This window comes from Thermobia domestica, chromosome 3 (assembly GCF_964235325.1).
Source record: "Thermobia domestica chromosome 3, izTheDome1.hap1.1, whole genome shotgun sequence".
NCBI classification, from domain to species: domain Eukaryota; kingdom Metazoa; phylum Arthropoda; class Insecta; order Zygentoma; family Lepismatidae; genus Thermobia; species Thermobia domestica.
The window spans coordinates 310,079,005-310,098,081 of NC_137456.1; the positions used below are offsets into that span (position 1 = coordinate 310,079,005).

General features: G+C 35.1%; 1 protein-coding gene across 1 annotated transcript in view; it reads left to right on the forward strand.

The window, feature by feature from the left end:
- The window catches only part of LOC145681142 (E3 ubiquitin-protein ligase HERC2-like), a 314,525-nt gene that overhangs the window by 206,513 nt on the left and 88,935 nt on the right, over window positions 1-19,077 (forward strand). The window contains 9 exon segments of the mRNA XM_081752576.1: window positions 1,018-1,260; window positions 3,926-4,081; window positions 4,823-5,048; window positions 6,714-6,947; window positions 10,771-10,934; window positions 12,783-12,929; window positions 17,264-17,429; window positions 18,549-18,620; window positions 18,623-18,724. Of these exon segments, the coding sequence (XP_081608702.1) occupies window positions 1,018-1,260; window positions 3,926-4,081; window positions 4,823-5,048; window positions 6,714-6,947; window positions 10,771-10,934; window positions 12,783-12,929; window positions 17,264-17,429; window positions 18,549-18,620; window positions 18,623-18,724 (1,510 nt within the window).

Sequence of the window (19,077 nt, forward strand, 5' to 3'; positions counted from 1 at the left end):
TTCTTTTTTTTCTTTCTTTGAAAAAGATGCACCAGGGCTGGTCATTTCATTCTCACCTATCTAATATGTACATTTCCTTAACATATCATTCCAATTTTAATTTTGATTCAATTGTAGATGCAATGTAAGGATTGCTGTATTAGCAACTCAAATGATTACAAAGATTTCAAAAATTAACGAAAATGTGTTATTTTTCTATTGAATATAGTATGTATTCTTTGTGTTGCGTTTGATGATCAATTACGTATCATACTATTTCAGAACTCAATAATATAGTTTACTTAGTCCCAGTGTTTAATGATTGTACGTAATTTGAGCATGAAACGGCTAATGAATTTCGAAAGAATTAGCCAATGGAAAATAGTATCTGTTACAAGAAGTAATACTGAAACAGTTGAGTTGAGTTGATTTTGAGTTTAACGTCCCGTTCAGCAGCGAGGCTATATGAGACGTGGACCTACTGATTAACGTGGAATCCGAACCACATGAGCTCTCGCCGGGAAAAGACTGAAACAGTTATTATATCAAAACAAAAAGTAGAAACAGATTCATGATTTCGACTTACCATCTAACAGCGTCTCTCTTCAGTTTTTAATAACTCTTTCTTGCTAGTTTAGTGCCTAGCGCATGTATCTTTGGTACACAATGTCCCGGGCTCAATTCCCGATGGAAAAGTATCGAACGCACTACAGTGGTTCAGATTCCACTTTAAACTGTAAATATTGTCTTATATAGCCTCACTACGGACAAAGCAGCTATACAAATCAATCAATCTTGACAGTGAATAATAAAACGTTGAACTTTTGTGAGTTTGTAATGAATAACTACATTTACATTCCTTTCTTGCGCAAATGTATTGAAATGTACAAAAGAAAATAGTTCTGTTAACTGAAAGTTTGTTTAATACAAACTTACATTGTGTGTTTGGTCTATTACGATCCGTAATTCTACCTAATTCTCGTGTTTTTGTTTAATCAAATTTCATTCTTTGTTTATTTCGAACATCGTTATTTGCAGGTGAAGTCTCTTGCTGGCCACCGTGTTGTTCAAGTTGCGTGTGGAAGTAGAGATGCCCAGACACTGGCGTTGACTGACGAAGGAATGGTGTACTCATGGGGAGATGGAGATTTTGGAAAATTGGGAAGAGGTGGAAGTGAAGGATGTAATACGCCGCACAACATAGAAAGACTGAACAATCTTGGGGTTTGTCAGATTGAATGTGGAGCACAGTTTTCTCTTGCATTGACAAAATTTGGACAGGTAAGTGACTTACTATCGATATTTTTATTCTTACATTGCTTTTCAGAAAAAAGTAGATGGTGTCAATGTAAGAATATAAAATTAAATAATCTTACCATACTATATCTTCTGTATGAGAGTGATAGACATTCAAAAAACCAAGTCGTGACCAAATATATTTAAGCTATTTTATTTTATTGGCTTCAAAAATACTCCTAACACTTCTTTTCTAATATAAATCTTTTTCCCTCAAAACATGTATCAAAACGTAGCATATATAGAGTGGGTGAAAATCACAAAGGAGTTATAACTTTGAATATATATATATATATATTATCATTAGTTTCGATTGATATCTCACAGACTTAAAGATCAAGGATGGGAGATTGTGTACACTTATGCGTGGAATATAATCTCAGATAGGTGTCCGCCATTATGAACCTCACAGATACGGCCCTGTGTAGCACATGATTCATGAGAGGGGTCAACACACTGCATCCTGTGAAGTGCATTGTGTGGTCTGGCATGATGTCAGAAACGATCATTGGGTCATATTTCTTTGAAGATGGTAAAGCCAATGTAGTAGCGGTGACTGGTGATAGATATCGAGACATGATTGAGATTAGTGCGCGTAATGCAGTGGAGAACATGTCTGACCTGTAGTTTCAACAAGATGGGACCACAGTACACACGGCAAGGGCTTCAGTTGGGCTTCTGAGAACTATTTTCGGCCATCGCATCATCTCGAGAAACACATACAAATTGGCCCTCCTGTTCAGCTCACCTCACTCCATTGATTATTTTCTTTGGAATTATCTGAAGGACAAAGTGTATGTGAATAAACCACAAACGATACAGAAGCTCAGGGAAAATATTTGAGTAGAAATACGAGCGCTCGGACCAGAAGTGTTGAGCCCTGTCCTAAATCGTGTGCTACACAGGACACGTATCTGTGAGGCCGATAATGACGGACACCTACCTGAGATTATATTCTACACATAAGTATAAACAATCTTCCATCATTGGTCTTTAAGTAACTCTGAAATATCAATGAAAACTAATGATAAATAATAATAATAATTAAAAAAATATATATTCACAGTTCGTGACCTTTTGCTCATACTGTAGGAACATAATCTATGTAAAATAATCACAAAATTTAGAAGACAAGGTGAACTACGAGCGTATATAAAACATTAAAAAGAGATCACAAATTGAACTTCATTAAAAAAAAAAAAAAAAGTACTGACCAAACTCATGAAAGACTATGTCCGATAATTCAATCACAACCTTCCCCAACAGAGAGTAAATTATTATTATTATTATTATTATTATTATTATTATTAATAATAATAATAATAATAATTTATTTTTAACATTGCGACTAAAAATCGCCAGTCTTGATCACAAAGACACAATGAGGTTGTTTTAACTGTATTGAGTATCTATACCATCTTTATTTTTTAATTTAATTTTATTTATTTACGTATTTATTTATTTATGTATATATTTTTGCAAATTGATTTCTATGGAGAATTCTTTTTGTTCTCTTTGAATTGAATCGGAATTTTAATTTAATTTTATTGATTTTTTTTTCAAGTCGAGTAAAATGCCTCTTGCTGTTTTAAAATAAGTTGATTTAGTTGAGTTGATTGTGAGTTTAACGTCCTGTTGAGCAGTGAGGCTATATGAGACATGGTCCTGATTAGCGTGGGATCCAAACCACAAGAACCTGGGATAGACATTTAAAACTATGGGTGGAGCGGGGGTATATGAGGAAAGTTGCGAGGCCCTTTAAAAAGGTTAAAAGATCATTTAAATTTCAAAAAAATCAAGGCTAACTAAATTTACTGAAAATAAAATATACTTTTTGTGGTAAACAGTTACAAACCTGAAATCATCAAGAGTGTGAATATTCTTAAAGAACTTTAAAAATAATTGTATTAGGTACTGGAATTTTGCTGATAGTTATACTGAATGTACTGAAAATATACTGGAATTTTGAAAATGTAACTCAGTAGACACCCTGTAACCGCTCAGCGACAAAGGAGCTTTGTTTTAAAATGAATTTGCATTACGGTGCATATACATATACGTACTGGCTACAAAAAGAAGCTCGACGTTTGGGTGCCACATATTTGTCACTTCATTGTATTTATGTTGTTCGGCTGAAAAATAAATACTGCAGAGATCTATCAGAGAGTAACTCAAGATTTTTATAAACTTGGTTGAGATCCTTAAACGACAATCACATTTTATTATAATTAGTGTTCCTTATTAATTCATTTCCTAGTTCGGCACTTTTCATTTTTTCACGTAAAACGCGTAAGTGAAAAACACTAAAATCGGATATGTTTGAAGAATTTGTGCAAATGTCTAGTCAAACTTGCAAAGTCATAGCGTACGATCGATAGACACTGCTCAAGGCCTCTGGATAAACTTTAGATATTTTTCAGTTGAAACGTAAGTCTCACGTAAGGTGTCGTTGGTAACAACGATAAATTTGTCCTATTTTCGTGACATTTATGTAACAATAATGCACTGTGATGGTTTTATGGCTGACAAAACTGGTATATATAAAAATGAAATTGATGTAAATTAGAGATTTAGTTTATTAGTTTACTTCTACTTTAATCGAAGCACTAAGTAATTCATAACAACTTCTGTCCTCATTTTCATCCTGCAGGTGTGGACGTGGGGAAAAGGAGACTATTTTCGACTTGGTCATGGAACAGATCAACATGTTCGCAAACCGTCTCTTGTTGAAGGTTTACGAGGAAAGAAAGTGGTTCATGTAGCTGTTGGAGCTCTTCATTGCTTAGCTGTCACTGATATTGGGCAGGTAAGTTAAAATACACTACGAGCACACCTTAGAAGAATTAAAATATAAAGAATTGTAAGAAAACGAATAATATAGTTCCCGATTCCAGAAAGAAAATCGTTCTTCATTTAAAATTCTTATTGTGAGTACACACTGAACGTAGTTCACGTCTAACAGATTTGTTCCGTACGATTTTCCCCTAAGCTATATTCTGAATAGCAATCAGTATTTTTTAATTTTTTTTTCTCGAAAATTTGACTAAGTCCAAACCCCAGTTTCAATGACCCATAACCCCGGACCCAAAAGTTTGGATGGAAATATTTCATATGCGTAACATGCAAGTGAACGTCTACCTTCATACCAAGTTTGCTCAAGTTAGAATGAGTTTGTAAGTTCCAAACTTTATATATACACACATGGGCATTCCAGGAATAAACCGACAGACTTTGCATACATGTTCAGGTCTTCAATGCAAGGAAAATGTTTATCTGCTTCTTCGATCGAAACTCCGTAATTACGGAGATGGAACCAATTTAAGGTAATTAGTTGAATTAATCGTAAAGTGTCTTTACTCTATAAAGCAACTAACAAACTTTGCAGATATGTTAAGGAACTCCACCACGTTCAGACAAGAAAAATCACAAAATTGCATATTCGCATTTTTCCAGATACCCTTAGACTATTGTACATATAGGTATTCTTAATTTCAGAATTTAAGAGCATTTCTCATATTTTACATTTGCAATGTATTTTATTTAAAAGGTCTATGCTTGGGGCGACAATGACCATGGCCAACAAGGAAATGGTACAACTGTTGTTAATCGCAAACCAGCACTAGTTCAAGGTTTGGAAGGAGTTCGAGTCAACAGAGTGGCGTGTGGCTCTTCTCATTCTGTCGCATGGACAACAATTGAATGTCATAACTCTAATATGCACGAACCTGTTTTGTTCAGTATTCCAAAGGATGCCCTAGGAGCTACTAACATTAGTAAGTTAGATGTAACAGCCGTTATTAATTTTAGCTCTATCTAAAAATACGTCGTACGAGTATATTGTTTTATTATTTATTTATTTATTACTGTGTTGTTTTAAAATGTGCATTGTCATAGTACTTAAGGTAATAGAAGTACCACATACTGCTACTGTTGTAGGTAATTGTTATGCTCGATAAGAAGCCTCACTCTTAACCTAGATATTTCATAATAAATAATGTATCTTCCATCGTGTTAAAAAATCAAGTATCCCGTTTCTTATCCGTAGATGTACATCGAATATTTTCGTCCTTAGACTTACGATAAAGTCTTCAGAGTTTTTCTGTGACAGAAGCTTTATGGATGAACGAAGTTAACGTAAATCCAGAAAAGTTGTTTTTACACTAGAACGTCAATATTATTTTGGCGACAAGAAATTTTGAGTTAGTTGGCCAGCAACCAATTGTATTTCAAGGGAACAGTGTACAGTGGCTCACCTCTGATGCGAGGACATCATGTTCTATCCCAGGTCATATAAGTTTGTGGTGGACGACATCGTGCCAGTGAGTTTTCTCGTGGTTTCCCAGTTTCCTCCTACATTCTCATTCCACAAAGTTAATAATTATTCATTTCTTATTAATCATTCGTCCGTCTCCTTTACCCTAAAGAGCATAACTATGGAACGTAAAACTGAAAATTTGATTTTACGTATTTCAAAGTATCATTGGGACTAAGGAAAACTGGAAAACCCTCAGTCATGATGGCCGGTTGCAGAGCCTTCTAAACCAGAGCCTCAATTACGAGTGAAGCGGAGGGGGGGGGGGGGGAGCGGTGGCTTAGATGTAGAACGTTTACCTCTGGTGCATGGGGTCCCTGGTTCAGTCCCTGGCCAAGTAAGTTTGTGGTGGACAACATCGTGTTTGTGTGTTTTCTCGGGATACTCCTATTTCCTTCCACTTTCTCATTCCATCAATTCTTCCATCACCATTCACTTGCCTTTATCATGCGCCGTGTGGACTTTGTGGTGAACAAACACCGTGCTCGTGAGTTTTCTCGGGGTTCTCCCGTTTCCTCCCACTTTCTTCATTCCACCATTTCACTCATCTCTCATCATCACCGTCTCCTTTAGCCTAACCGGCATAACCGTGGGACGTAAAACTTAAAGATTTCATTTTTGCTTTTATCATCGCCTCATTTAGCCTAAAGGGCATAAGGGTGGTATGTTAAACTGAAATATTTCATTTTCATCACATTTATTCTTTTCCAAGGTTATATGTTGGTTTTCTGGTATTCTTTCATATTATTTGTTATCATCTCGGCTTCAATATACAGAACGAAATGCTGCTCAACATGTAACCATGATCAATTATGCACACCGTATTGCTTATTGAGGACTGTATTTCATGGTTTTGCCGTAGTAGGTAATGGAAACCTAGCTTCCATCGAAGATCAAATGTACAATTATGCTCCCCAAAGGCAAGGATACCAAATATCGAGGTACTTGAGAGTGTGATTGTATCCACTTGTCTTGTGATTAAAGCTTTAAAGAACTCTTGATTACTTCTTATTGATTTTATTTTCCAGTAATTTAATGATTAAATTTTTTGTTTTCGTATTTCTTGTCAAATATATCTTTAAATTTCATGCATAGTATTAAGATAGTGTCATTGTTTATTTTTCAGGTTTGTCGGGTAAACTTCCAGAAGAGCAATCACCACAGTCTCAGTCATCCAACCTGTCTTCAACAAAGCCAGCTCGAAATTCATTAGCGAGAATGATATTGTCGTTGGAAAATAATAATTTAAAGCAACAGGCTTTGCAGTACGTTCTCAATGCACTTCAGATATTATATGCCCGAGATGCGGTAGTTGCAGCTCTCTCTTGTCATTCAGACGTTACGGGTTTATCACAGGCAGGTAAGTTGTTTGAGATATACTTCGCTTTCCGTCTGTGTTGTTAATACCAGTATTGATTATAGGTGGAAGCTTTTATAATAACGCGCCTTGTATTTACTTTCTCTGTAATATTTTGTATGACGATTTTGCGTGGGTCAGTCAGAAAGTTAGTTGCACTCCTTCGTAAATATTTTCGGTCAAAGGTTATTTTGATGAAACTGTGTGGCAACATTGTAGACATGTAGCTATCATTTGACGTAGCGGCTTTCACGAGGCAAGTGCAGGTGTTCTGATTATCAGTCGTAAACATGTCTCCACAGCTGCAAGTGACTTCCAAATTGGAAATGCGTGCAGTAATTCGTTTTTTGTGGAGTGTAACTGTACTGAAATGTATATGCAGTTGCCTGAAGTGTATGGTGAAAATGCAATGCGATTGTGCTCCTGCATGATAATGCAAGACCACATGCAGCACAACAAACGTGCGAACTTTGACAAAGTTTATGTGGGAAGTGTGGGATCACCCTCCTTATAGCCCAGACGTTTCACTCTGTGACTTCTATGTGTTTGGTCCCCATGAAAGACGAACCTTCAAAGCGACGATACCACTCGGATAACGAGGTGAAAGCTGCAGTCCAAGAATGGTTATCGGGCATTGGACGGGATTTCTTTGCAGAAGGCATAGAAAAACTTGTACCACACCGCGACAAATGCTTAAATAACGAAGGTTATTACGTCGAAAATTAGATTGTGAATGGAACTTTACGATACAATAAAGTTATTGTAAAATTTCTATCCTGTTTTATTTTCTCAAACAATGCAACTAACTTCTTGACTGACCCTCGTAGTATATGTTTTGTCTGCTGTACATCCTTAAATCAATTTTATTCATTGATTTTATTTGCGCAGATGGCCCATTATTATTTCTATTACGAGTATTTCCTTTGTTGGTGCTAGTATTCTTATAATTTGACAATTCTAAATCAAAATTGAATTGGGATAAATAGGGAATAGCTGAATTAGCATATTAATACAACGAAAAAGAAAGAAACAGTGCAAATATACATCAGGGGGCGAAAATAAAGAACAGGTTGATGAAAAAGGCTTACATGCACTAAGCTGTTCTAGGAGTGGAGGTCGAATTTCTCGTCATGGAGAGCTGAATAATATAATAAGACGAGCCCTTGCCAGCATTGATGTTCCAAATATTTTAGAACCATCTGGAATGTCCAGAGATGATGGGAAACGACCAGATGGAGTGACATTAATCCCTTGGAAAATGGGGCAACGACTGGTATGGGACGTCACCTGTGTAGACACATTTGCACCTTCCCATTTAGCTTCATCATGTAAAGAGGCCGGAAATGCTGCTGAGACTGCTTGTAAGCGGAAACACACGAAATATTCCAAATTAAAAGAAGATCATATGTTTATTGCCTTTGCTACAGAAACCATGGGAGCTTTTAGCAAGGAAGCTAGGGAATTCCTAAAGGAAATCGGATTGAAATTAAATCTGAAGACAGGAGATCCAAGAAGTGCACAATTTTTATTTGAACGCATTAGTCTAGCAATTCAGCGAGGTAATGCAGTTAGCATTTTAAGTTCCTTCCCTTCTTCTAAAATGGAAGAAATTTTTTATTTGAAATGAACCAGAAATTATGAACATTTTGGACTGAAAATTTTGTAAACTATTTAAGTTTTGTTAGCTGCATGATATTTTTCATGCTACTTCCAAAGATGAGGAAAATGTACTTATTCGCTCTTCTCAATTATGAATAGCCTAGTTTCTAGATTTTAAATTTCAAACAAAAGAATTAGTGTAATATATCTTCTGTCCATAATTGTCTATGACAACCATTTTTTTTCTGTGGCAATGAATTTTCAATATTCTTAAGTTTATTATTTTACATTGATGTTCATTATTCAGATGTTTCACTGTATATTTCTTGTAACTATATATACGTGTATATAGTATAATTAAAAGAAATATAACTACAAAGCAAATATACTAAGTTGCGTAATTTGAAAGTACATTTCTAAGATATAGCACCGGGCGTCGTGAACAGCAAGTAGGTTTGCAGGTTTCTTTTCCTTAACGGATTTCAACTTAGAATTTTCTGGTAGGTTTTTGTCATTTTTTTTTTTTTTTTTTTTTTCCGGACATGCAAAGTTATGCTGAAAAGAAATGCCTCTTATTTATTTTCTAGGATGTTAACAAATATTTGATTGTGAGTACCATTGATTGTATTAATGACACTTTCCTCTTGATATGTTGTCGGTTTCAAATTTGTCATCAATGAGGTCCAAGAACTATAGCAAGTAACGTGGCGACGTATAACAATACTATATCGCTGCGGCTGAAGCAGCATGTGATGACTGAATTTCTCACAGTAGAAGGTGAGACTCTTGACAATGTATGGGCAAGTGACGGTTGTTTATAGGGAGGACTACGTAAATATCAGTGCGGTAAGATGTTGATTTGTTTCCTACGTATACCGAAAACTCCGTAGAAACAAAATTTGCCTTGGTTGACAAACAACGAAGTGGAAAGCTACGGACTGCAACAAATGAACAACATCGCAATTGTTTTGATGAACTTATTCGAGAGAATGGCACCACACGCAGGCAGAGCTTCCTATGAAGTGTGGATATCACGGGGCGAATGTAGATGATAATCACAGATCCGGTATACTGGAAAGTTTGTACACACTGGGTGCCGCGAAAACTGACTTCTGACGTGAAACAACAGAATAGACATTTGCAAACAATTGCTTCAGCGCCTGAATATGAAAGTTCAAGGTGCAGGTGTTCTTGAACAACTTTGGCACAAATGATGGAACTTGAGTACACCAGTTCGATCATAAAGACAAGAGCATCTCCATGGAATATTCCACAAAGGATCACCTGCACCAAAAAAAAAAAAAAAAAAAAAAAAAAGACTATGGCATTGGCTGTCAAAGTCATGCTTGATAATCTTTTGGGAAGTTCATGGTATCGTGCATCTGAAATTCCTGCCTGTCAACACAACTATTAATTCTGATCTGTACTGAAACTCTCTCACAAAACTGACAGCACGCATTGGACGAGTTCGGGACACAAATGGAGGTTCTCATTCAGCACTCATTCTCCCCCTCACTAGTGCAATTGATTCCACTATTATATTTCGTCCTGCTTACAATCCAGATTTGGCTCTGTGAGATTTTTCATCATGTTCCAAAAACTTAAGGAACATCTTAGAGGACTTCATTTTGATTTTGACGATGCAGTGAAGCAGGAAGTCAGGTTGTGGTTCTGTTGTCAATATGAACAGTTTTACAATGACGGGATTATAAAACTGGTCATACGTTGGTAGAAATGTGTTGCCAGAGGAATTGAACTCGGAGCCACTTGCATCGAAGGAACACGCGCTAGCTACTAGACTAGCGAGGAGGGCTGACAGTAATCATAAATAGAAGGCATTACTTTTTAGCATTCCGTGGTAGTATAATGTGGTGATTAAAAAGATATCCACAGAACCTTGTTATTTCCCAGTAGCACATAATACTTGCTATGTATTTCTTAAAATGGTTTCGTCGTTTACCAGCCAGTTGAAGTATATCATCATTGATTAAAGTCTTATGAAGTGTTTCTGTGAAAGTCGAACTATGGCAGGCGACTGAATACTACAATCAGCGCAAAGACCACTAGTTAGTGTATGTTCAGTTCTCTGAAGTTTTGAAAACAAAAAGTCATCTACTATTTTATCATACCTGTCACCTAGCGTAGCTCGACCTTTAGAATATGTCCAGGTAGGCAATTTAATGATATATAATATTTGCGTAAAATTAAGTTTTTATTTTTATTACAGGTCCTTCAAAAGTATCAGTAAATATGAGCTTCAATGGCGGAAGTAATGATGGCATCGCAAGTACAGATTCACCGGATACTCCGAGTATAGATGGAGTGGAAATAGCTCAAGGTGGAGGAGAAGCACCAGCGTCTGTAGCAGAAGCAGCGGGAGCTGTTGATCTTGTATGTAACTTTCATTTTTCTTAGTAGCGTTGCTATTAACGTTAAAAACGTTCTTTCAAAGATTCTATGTACACTCATGTCCAAAATTATTGTCGCATGTCTATAAATGTGTTTTTCTAGGAGTATAATTTGATAACGAATCCGATCGGTATTTCTTATAATGTTAGTATGTGTATAATCGGCAAAGGCATGTACGTATGTGGAAAATTTCATGTCAAAAGTGCAGTAAATAAGAACAATAAAACGAAAATAAAATTTTCTTTTCCATTTAGCAACATTTTATTTTACTCATTCTAATTTTCGTATTTATAATTCTTTTCCTATGAAATTTACCACAAATATACATGTCCCGATTATACACATAGTATCAGTATTAAAAGTACCCTGCAAGATCATTATCAAATTATATTCTTACAAGAAGACAGTTATAGATATGCGACAATCATTTTGGGCATGAGTGTACATTGCGTAGAACGCATACAGTTCATTCTTACATCCCATAAGTAGAATCTAGACATGTAATTTGAAGATATGGACTTATATACAAAATTTGATCCTAGAAATGTGTAATAGTTTCGCAAACATGTATTCAGTAATATTTATTGATTGATTGCGGTAATATTTATTGTTTACGTCTTTTGTCAGCAGTGAGGCTATATAGAACAAGACGTACAGTTTAAAATGGAATCTGAACCACTATAGTGCATTCGATGTTCTACCTCCGAGAATCGAACCATGGACCTCATACAGTAAAGGAACGCTTACTAGTCCGTAGGTCAGCAAGGAGGGCTTCTGTTGAGTAATAAGTGCAGGTATTGATTTACATATAGAGCAACATTTTGTGTCATTTCATATTCAAGTTCGTTTTGTTGCAGTCTGTATTACCTAGATGTATAATGGAAATTGTACATCACGTATCTAGGTTAAATATTAACGTTTAACCGTAGATTTAAGTTCATAACAGCATAACACACACACACACACAAGTTGGCTGTTAGAATTGAGGAAGAATTCTACAAACTTGCTGAAAATTATAAGACTTTATAAAAGCTTGCATAACTCTTCCACAGCAAACAATTTTAGTGTAAGGAATTGTATGATAAGTTTTTTGACCTCAGCCCTGTTTATGTTGTACTCAAAATAATGTTATATAAAATCCTGAGAAATGAGGTGAGCTACCTGGATATGCTGAGGAAGATGACAGGAAATACCGAAACAATACAGTTAATAGTACATTAAATATTAGACCAGTCAATTGAAAGGTACGTTTACAAATTATTCTCAACATGCGTCAATTCATGTTATTAACTGATTATCTGTGAAGAGATTGAAGGAAGACATTACTAAATTTAAGAACTGTATGAGATTTCTTTGGGGCACAAACGTGGTTTCTGTTATACCTCAACTCCTGATGGGTAGTCACTGAGATATAAGTACATATAAATTAATATAAGTATAGCAACATTAGTATTTTCAAATCTCCGGGTTAGGGATAATTAGGTTACAAATCCCCTGATTGAGACATTATAGATTATTGTTATTATTACTATTATTATTTTGTGAATACTGTCCCTTTATTAAAACTGAGTGTTATTTACGTGAATTATTCAAGTCAAAACATTATCCTCCAAATCTGCTCATACAAAAACTATATAAGAGAATTGCTGATTTCGCTTATAGAATGAATTCACTCGTTGTTTATTTCAAAATGTCCTCAGTTAAGTTGTAAAAGTTCTGACTATTACACGTGTTCCAAGATTGTTTTTCGTGTCTTTTGTTAATGGTTTTGAAATAAAAAATATTACTGTGTAACCTCTGTCATCAAAATAACTTCTTTTCTTTTTCCAGATTAACCATACTACGCCAGAAAGTGATGATAGCCCAATTGCTGCGTTTCCGTCAATGTCAAGTTCTGCAAGTCTGTCATCGAAGGCTTCAAAGTTATCTACCAGTGCAATGAGCGTCATCGCTGCTACAATGACAACCAATACCCAGGTACGTAGAGCATTGGATTAACTTACGTAGTTGTACGAGATAAAACGTGGATGTATTGTATCAGCAGCCTCTACGTAATGATAAGTAGTCTTTTTAAGAACTCTTACCATCCACTCCTTTAAAGAAATCTCTGTACTCTTAGCCATACTCGGACTTAAATTAAAATATACGAATCATCTTTTGCTGTTTAAGATCTTCAAGCGAAACTAGAAAGTTGTTTTACGTATGGTTCTAGCAGTGCGACCTTTTAAGAAGAAATGAATTATTGATTTTCATGGAAGTACGAGTATGACTCTGTGTCAATGTTCCGTTTAAATTTCTACAGAAAACAAGTGATACAAATTTTCTAGTTGATTTTCTCATTCGTTATATTATGACAGATTCCCAGTATTGAGAAATCCCCCAGGAAGGTTTTATGGCTTGTTGGTCCATGGTATAATTGAAAATATTTCAAAGCAATAATTTTATTGTTGTGCGGTTCAATTATGTTCCTTTGAAAATACTTGTTGTTTTGGTATTCTACAATGAATACACTTCCAAACATGTCTGCTGGTACGAAGTTATCAAACAACTCTCGAAGTTATTGCGTAGGGCATGTATTTTTATTACATGTGCACACAGAACATCGCACTTTATATAGTATGTAATATGTAGTTTTTTAATTGCCGTAATATTAAACAATTTGTTATATTCTTTGTGTTCGTGTCTGTCTGTAAGTTGATAATAGTAGCACATTGGCCCTGAAATCCACGTGTTTTCAGTTTTTCTGGAGAAGAACGACAAACAAAAAGAAGCCAGTCAGACAGATGAGAATTGCAAAGGGATTACTGTTGTGAAAAATAGAAAATTCTGTATAATACACTACGCATAAAACCAAACTGACATGAGGACGACAAATTTCATTTTTAAAAAAATGCATAAAAACTTTCACGTCAAAGTACTGCGGCAAGAGACTAACACTGCAAAAGCGCACCGCTTAACATCAATCAATTTGCATCCAAATTCGTACACAATACGACATAAACAAATACGGTCTATCGCTGGGACTACCAAAGTTTCACAAAATTATCGCGATTGCTAAGTCAGTCTGCTGAATCATATGTGGCGGAAAATTGTATACTCTTAGTGGATAATTCATCATATTTGGAGTGTACTGCTATACGGCAATATGTAGCAGACATCCTATTTAACGAGGAGCAGTGCGTATTTGAACAGAAATGGAGCTAAAATGGGGATCACGAAAAATGGGAAAGGGTGTTTCGTGGGAAACTTTAGTGATATGTGTCACTAGAATAGCTGAACATGTCATTAAAGGAACCCTATTCGATAGGAAGATGAATCACTAATGTTACAGATTCAAGAAGAAGTGGATTTCATAACAGCCGAAATGAGGTACCGAAACTTGTACTAGATCGTCATGGAAGAAACATACCTACAGATAAATTCATTGATGGCGCAGTCTGTGCAGGTATGACAGTAAGTGTTTTGGTTATTGAAACAAATTTACTGTTACTGCGAGCTGTTTTTAATCACCATGGACAGGCTTGAGTTCCTTCGTGGCCGCCCACGGCGGGAATGCTACGTTCCAAGAGCTCAGATTTACCTAATCCCTCATGCAGTTATATTTACCCTTTTAACTGGAAGTGATATACAAATCCTCGGAAATTATCACATCAAAAGGGGGAGAACATAGATGAATCTTTTAAGACTGATGGCTGGAGGTCATCACCGCTTTCGACAACACAATCATACATTGCTGTTTCTAATCTAAATCTTTGCGAATATGAAGATGAGTGGTCCGTACGGTTGAGCTGAGTTATTAATTCTGTTCTGCTTATGAGATATCTGACTGTTATACCTAGGAGCATCTGTTTTGACATCAAGCATGATACACCTGAAGCAGCTGAACAAACATCTTGCGTTAAAAATTTGGCGAACGGGTTTTCCGAAGACTTGGGCCTGTATTACTTGCAGCTAAAAGAATACATATAAACTAACTCGTGGCTAAGCGGTTAGCGTACGCGCCTTTGGCGCGGGAGACCCGGGTTCGATTCCCGGCGGGAGCTCATGTGGTTCGGATTCCACGTTAATCAGTAGGTCCACGTCTCATATAGCCTCGCTGCTGAACGGGACGCTAAACTAAAATCAACTCAACTCAACATATAAACTAAAAGAGGACATGAAATAGTTTAAGTTCTTGGCGTGTAGCACTTTTGCCGTGGGCAGCCACGAAAGATCTGACGCTTGTCGATAATGGTTAATAAAAGCTCGCAGTAACAGTAAAGCTGCTTCAATATCTAAAACACTTACTGACATACCTGCACAGACAGCGCCTTCAATGAATTTATCTGTAGGTATGTTTCTTCCAGGAACAATTTCAGCTCGACGATCTAGTACAAGTTGTGGTACATCATTCCGGCTGCTATGAAATCCACTTCTGCTTGAATCTGTAACATTAGTGATTCATCTTCCTATCGAATAGGGTTCCTTTAATGACACATTCAGCTATTCTAGTGAGACATATCACTAGAGTTTCCCACGAAACACCCTTTCCCATTTTTCGTGTTCCCCATTTTAGCTCCATTTCTGTCCAAAAACGCACTGCTCCTTGTTAAAGAGGATGTCTGCTACATATTGCCGTATAGCAGTACACTCCAAATATGGTGAATTATCCACTAAGAGTATCCAATTTTCCGCCACATATGATTCAGCAGACTGACTTAGCAATCGTGGTAATTTTGTGAAACTTCGGTAATCCCAGCGATAGACCGTATTTGTTTATGTCGTATTGTGTACAAATTTGGATACAAATTGATTGATGTTAAGCGGTGCATTTTTGCAGTGTCAGTCTCTTGCCGCAGTACTTTAACGTGAAAGTTTTTATGCATTTTTTTAAAAATGAAATTTGTCGTCCTCTTGTCAGTTTCGTTTATGCGTAGTGTATAATACAGAATTTTCTATTTTTCACAACAGTAATCCCTTTTCTTGTTGCAATTGTCGTCTGTCTGACTGGCTTCTTTTTGTTTGTCATTCTTCTCCAGAAAAACTGAAAACACGTGGATTTCAGGGCGAATGTGCTACTATTATCAACTTACAGACAGACACGAACACAAAGAATATAACAAATTGTTTAATATTACGGCAATTAAAAAACTACATATTACATACTATATTAAGTGCGATGTTCTGTGTGCACATGTAATAAAAATACATGCCCTACGCAATAACTTTTTTTTCAATAGTTGTTTGATAACTTCACATACCAACAGACATGGTTGGAAGTGTATTCACTGTAGAATACCAAAACAACAAGTATTTTCAAAGGAACATAATTGAACCGCACAACAATAAAATTATTGCTTTGAAATATTTTCAATTATGCCATGGACCAACAAGCCATAAAACCTTCCTGGGGGATTTCTCAATACTGGGAATCTGTCATAATATAACGAATGAGAAAATCAACTAGAATAATTTGTATCATTTGTTTTCTGTAGAAAATAAAACGGAACATTGACACAAAGTCATACTCCTACTTCCATGAAAATCAATTATTACAAACCTTGTGAAGAATATAAAATACATATTTCCTCTGGTGCTATTTAATGGATCAAGACGAATTTTTCAGTTTAAGTTGAACATAAAACAAAACACTTAAATACATTTTATTATTCACCTAGTTTTGCAGTGTTGCCACGTAATAACTAAAATAATCATAAGAAGGGACTTTTTTTTGGGAAATTTTCTTAAATATGCCTCAATTATTTTTCCTTTGTATGCAGAAATGTTTCGTTCGTTACGTATACTGAAAGCCTACGCTCTTACAAAACGAGGTGTAACTTGTTCCAGTGTTGCACTGACGGTCGGAACACTGACACAAAGTCATATTCATACATTCATGAAAATCTATTATTACGAACTCAGTAAAAACTATAAAAAACATGTTTCCTCTTCTGCTATTTGATGGATCAGGTTGAAATTTAAGTTTAAGTTGAAGATAAAATAGGACACATAAATACATTTTATTACTCACCTAGTTTCCAGTGTTGTCACGTAATAACTAAAAGAATCGCAAAAAGGGATGTTTTTAAGGGAAGTTTCCTTAAATACCCCTCGATTAGTTTTCCTTTGTACACAGAAATGTCGAGTTCATTATGTAAATTGAAAGCGTACAGTCTTACAAATCGATTGAGTAATAACTTGTTCTAGTGTTGCACTAACTTTCTGATCTACGGTCATTTAAAGAGTTCCGACTTGGCCTTTGGTCTATTTATTATTATCATTGTTTTTCTCAAATGTATATAGTATTGTGTGCAAATGTATTTTATTTTTAGCTGGTCGGTCAGATTGACGAAGGAGACACTGTAGGCCCAAGGTTGGATGAATTCACTAGTCTATTAAATCAAGATGATGCCAGAGTGTTGGTAGATCTTCTGAAATTAGCCGTTGCTGGAAGAGCGGGTGATAAGGCAAGGGATACAATTTCAGAAGTTTTAATAGGTACGTAATAATGGTAAAAAAAAAAAAATAAAATAAAATAAAATAAAATAAAATAAAATAAAAAAAATTAAAAAAATCAGTATCTTGCTTTCGTAATTATGTTCTTAAAATAGTGTGTGTTAAAAAAATAGTTCTCATAAATAAAATGTAATTCCGATTTCTGGACAGCTTTTATTTTTTAGAGTCATTTGATTTGATATTTCTCATATCCGAGTTATTTTCTATAAAATAATCCTTTACATTCATCCAGAGTAATCGAAGACTGACTCCGCTGTGTATGAGGGAAGAAAATTGAGTGTATTTGAATATTGATTGCAGGTTTTCTTCAGTTTATCCTGGTGATGGTTTTATTTAAACTAAAATAAATTTCTTACTATCTGTAATTCAGAGTGACTATTGCCTACTAATATTACGGGTTCCTATGCTTTATTTCCTTCAAGGGATTATATTTTTTTTAATTAGTTTGTTAGACCTCAGAAATAGAAATTAAGCGGAAAAATAGAACTTGAATTATTTACGATGGTGTACTGTTGAATTATGCATTCGATACTGGAATTCTATAGTGCTTCTAAAATATATCCAATATAATATTGATTGTTGAGGTCCACATTTTTAATATTTCAAGAATCTGTGTTAAGGATATGCGTATTGTTTCATCAAATTTTTAAATTAGAAATAGGCCTATCATCCATGTGAATTTGTTTTACAGTAAATGTTTCTCTACGGCATTGGAAAATCAAATTAATTTAGGACATGAAAAATGAATATTTACAGCCTTTCAGGTAGTATATGGTAGTTTCTTCGAAAATCGTTTAACTTCAGCATTCTTCTTCATTTATTATTATTATTATATTATTATTATTATTATTATTATTATTATTATTATTATTATTATTATTATTATTATTATTATTATTATTGCATCAACATAATCCAATCTTGCATTTGTTAGTACGCACGAAGAATAATATCTTGTTACATGAATTGTGTGCGTGTACTTATATGGTGAAATTTTACTTCTAATTTTTTTAAGAATTGACATGTATAAATATAATTTGATTCCATGTAGAAGTGTCAGTAATGAGTTTCATTCCTTTTGATTAAATTGTATTCTTTTAGCAATGGGAGAAGCCCACCCTGCCGTTGCTGATATGCTACTAGAGCTGTGTGTTACCGAGTTGGAGGATGTAGCATTAACACTGATTCATTGAGATCCATTCCTCAACCTGTTGTTCAAGAGAGTAGTCACCCATATACTGACGATGTAACACTGACTGGACAAGTGAAAATACCAGGTAACATTGTCTTACTATTTGCTTGTTATTGTGATCTTTGGATTACAACTTACTAACCTATGTTCACAAATAAAAATAATGAATAGTGTATCATACAGACTTATTTGTATTTTTTTTTTTTTTTAATAGAACACGTATACTACTAATCTATAGTTTCCTGTAATAAATTGTTCCGTGTAGGAAGGCTACTTATTTACCCTGGAATTATAGAAATTGACTGCCTAAAGAAGATTAAAATTAATAACATTACTTGGGTTCTTCTTCTTCTTTCTTCTTTGTTTAGAGATAGGTAGATAGTGTTACTTCTTCAGAAAATAATAATTGAACAAACTAAAGTTTGTTGTAGTTTTCCT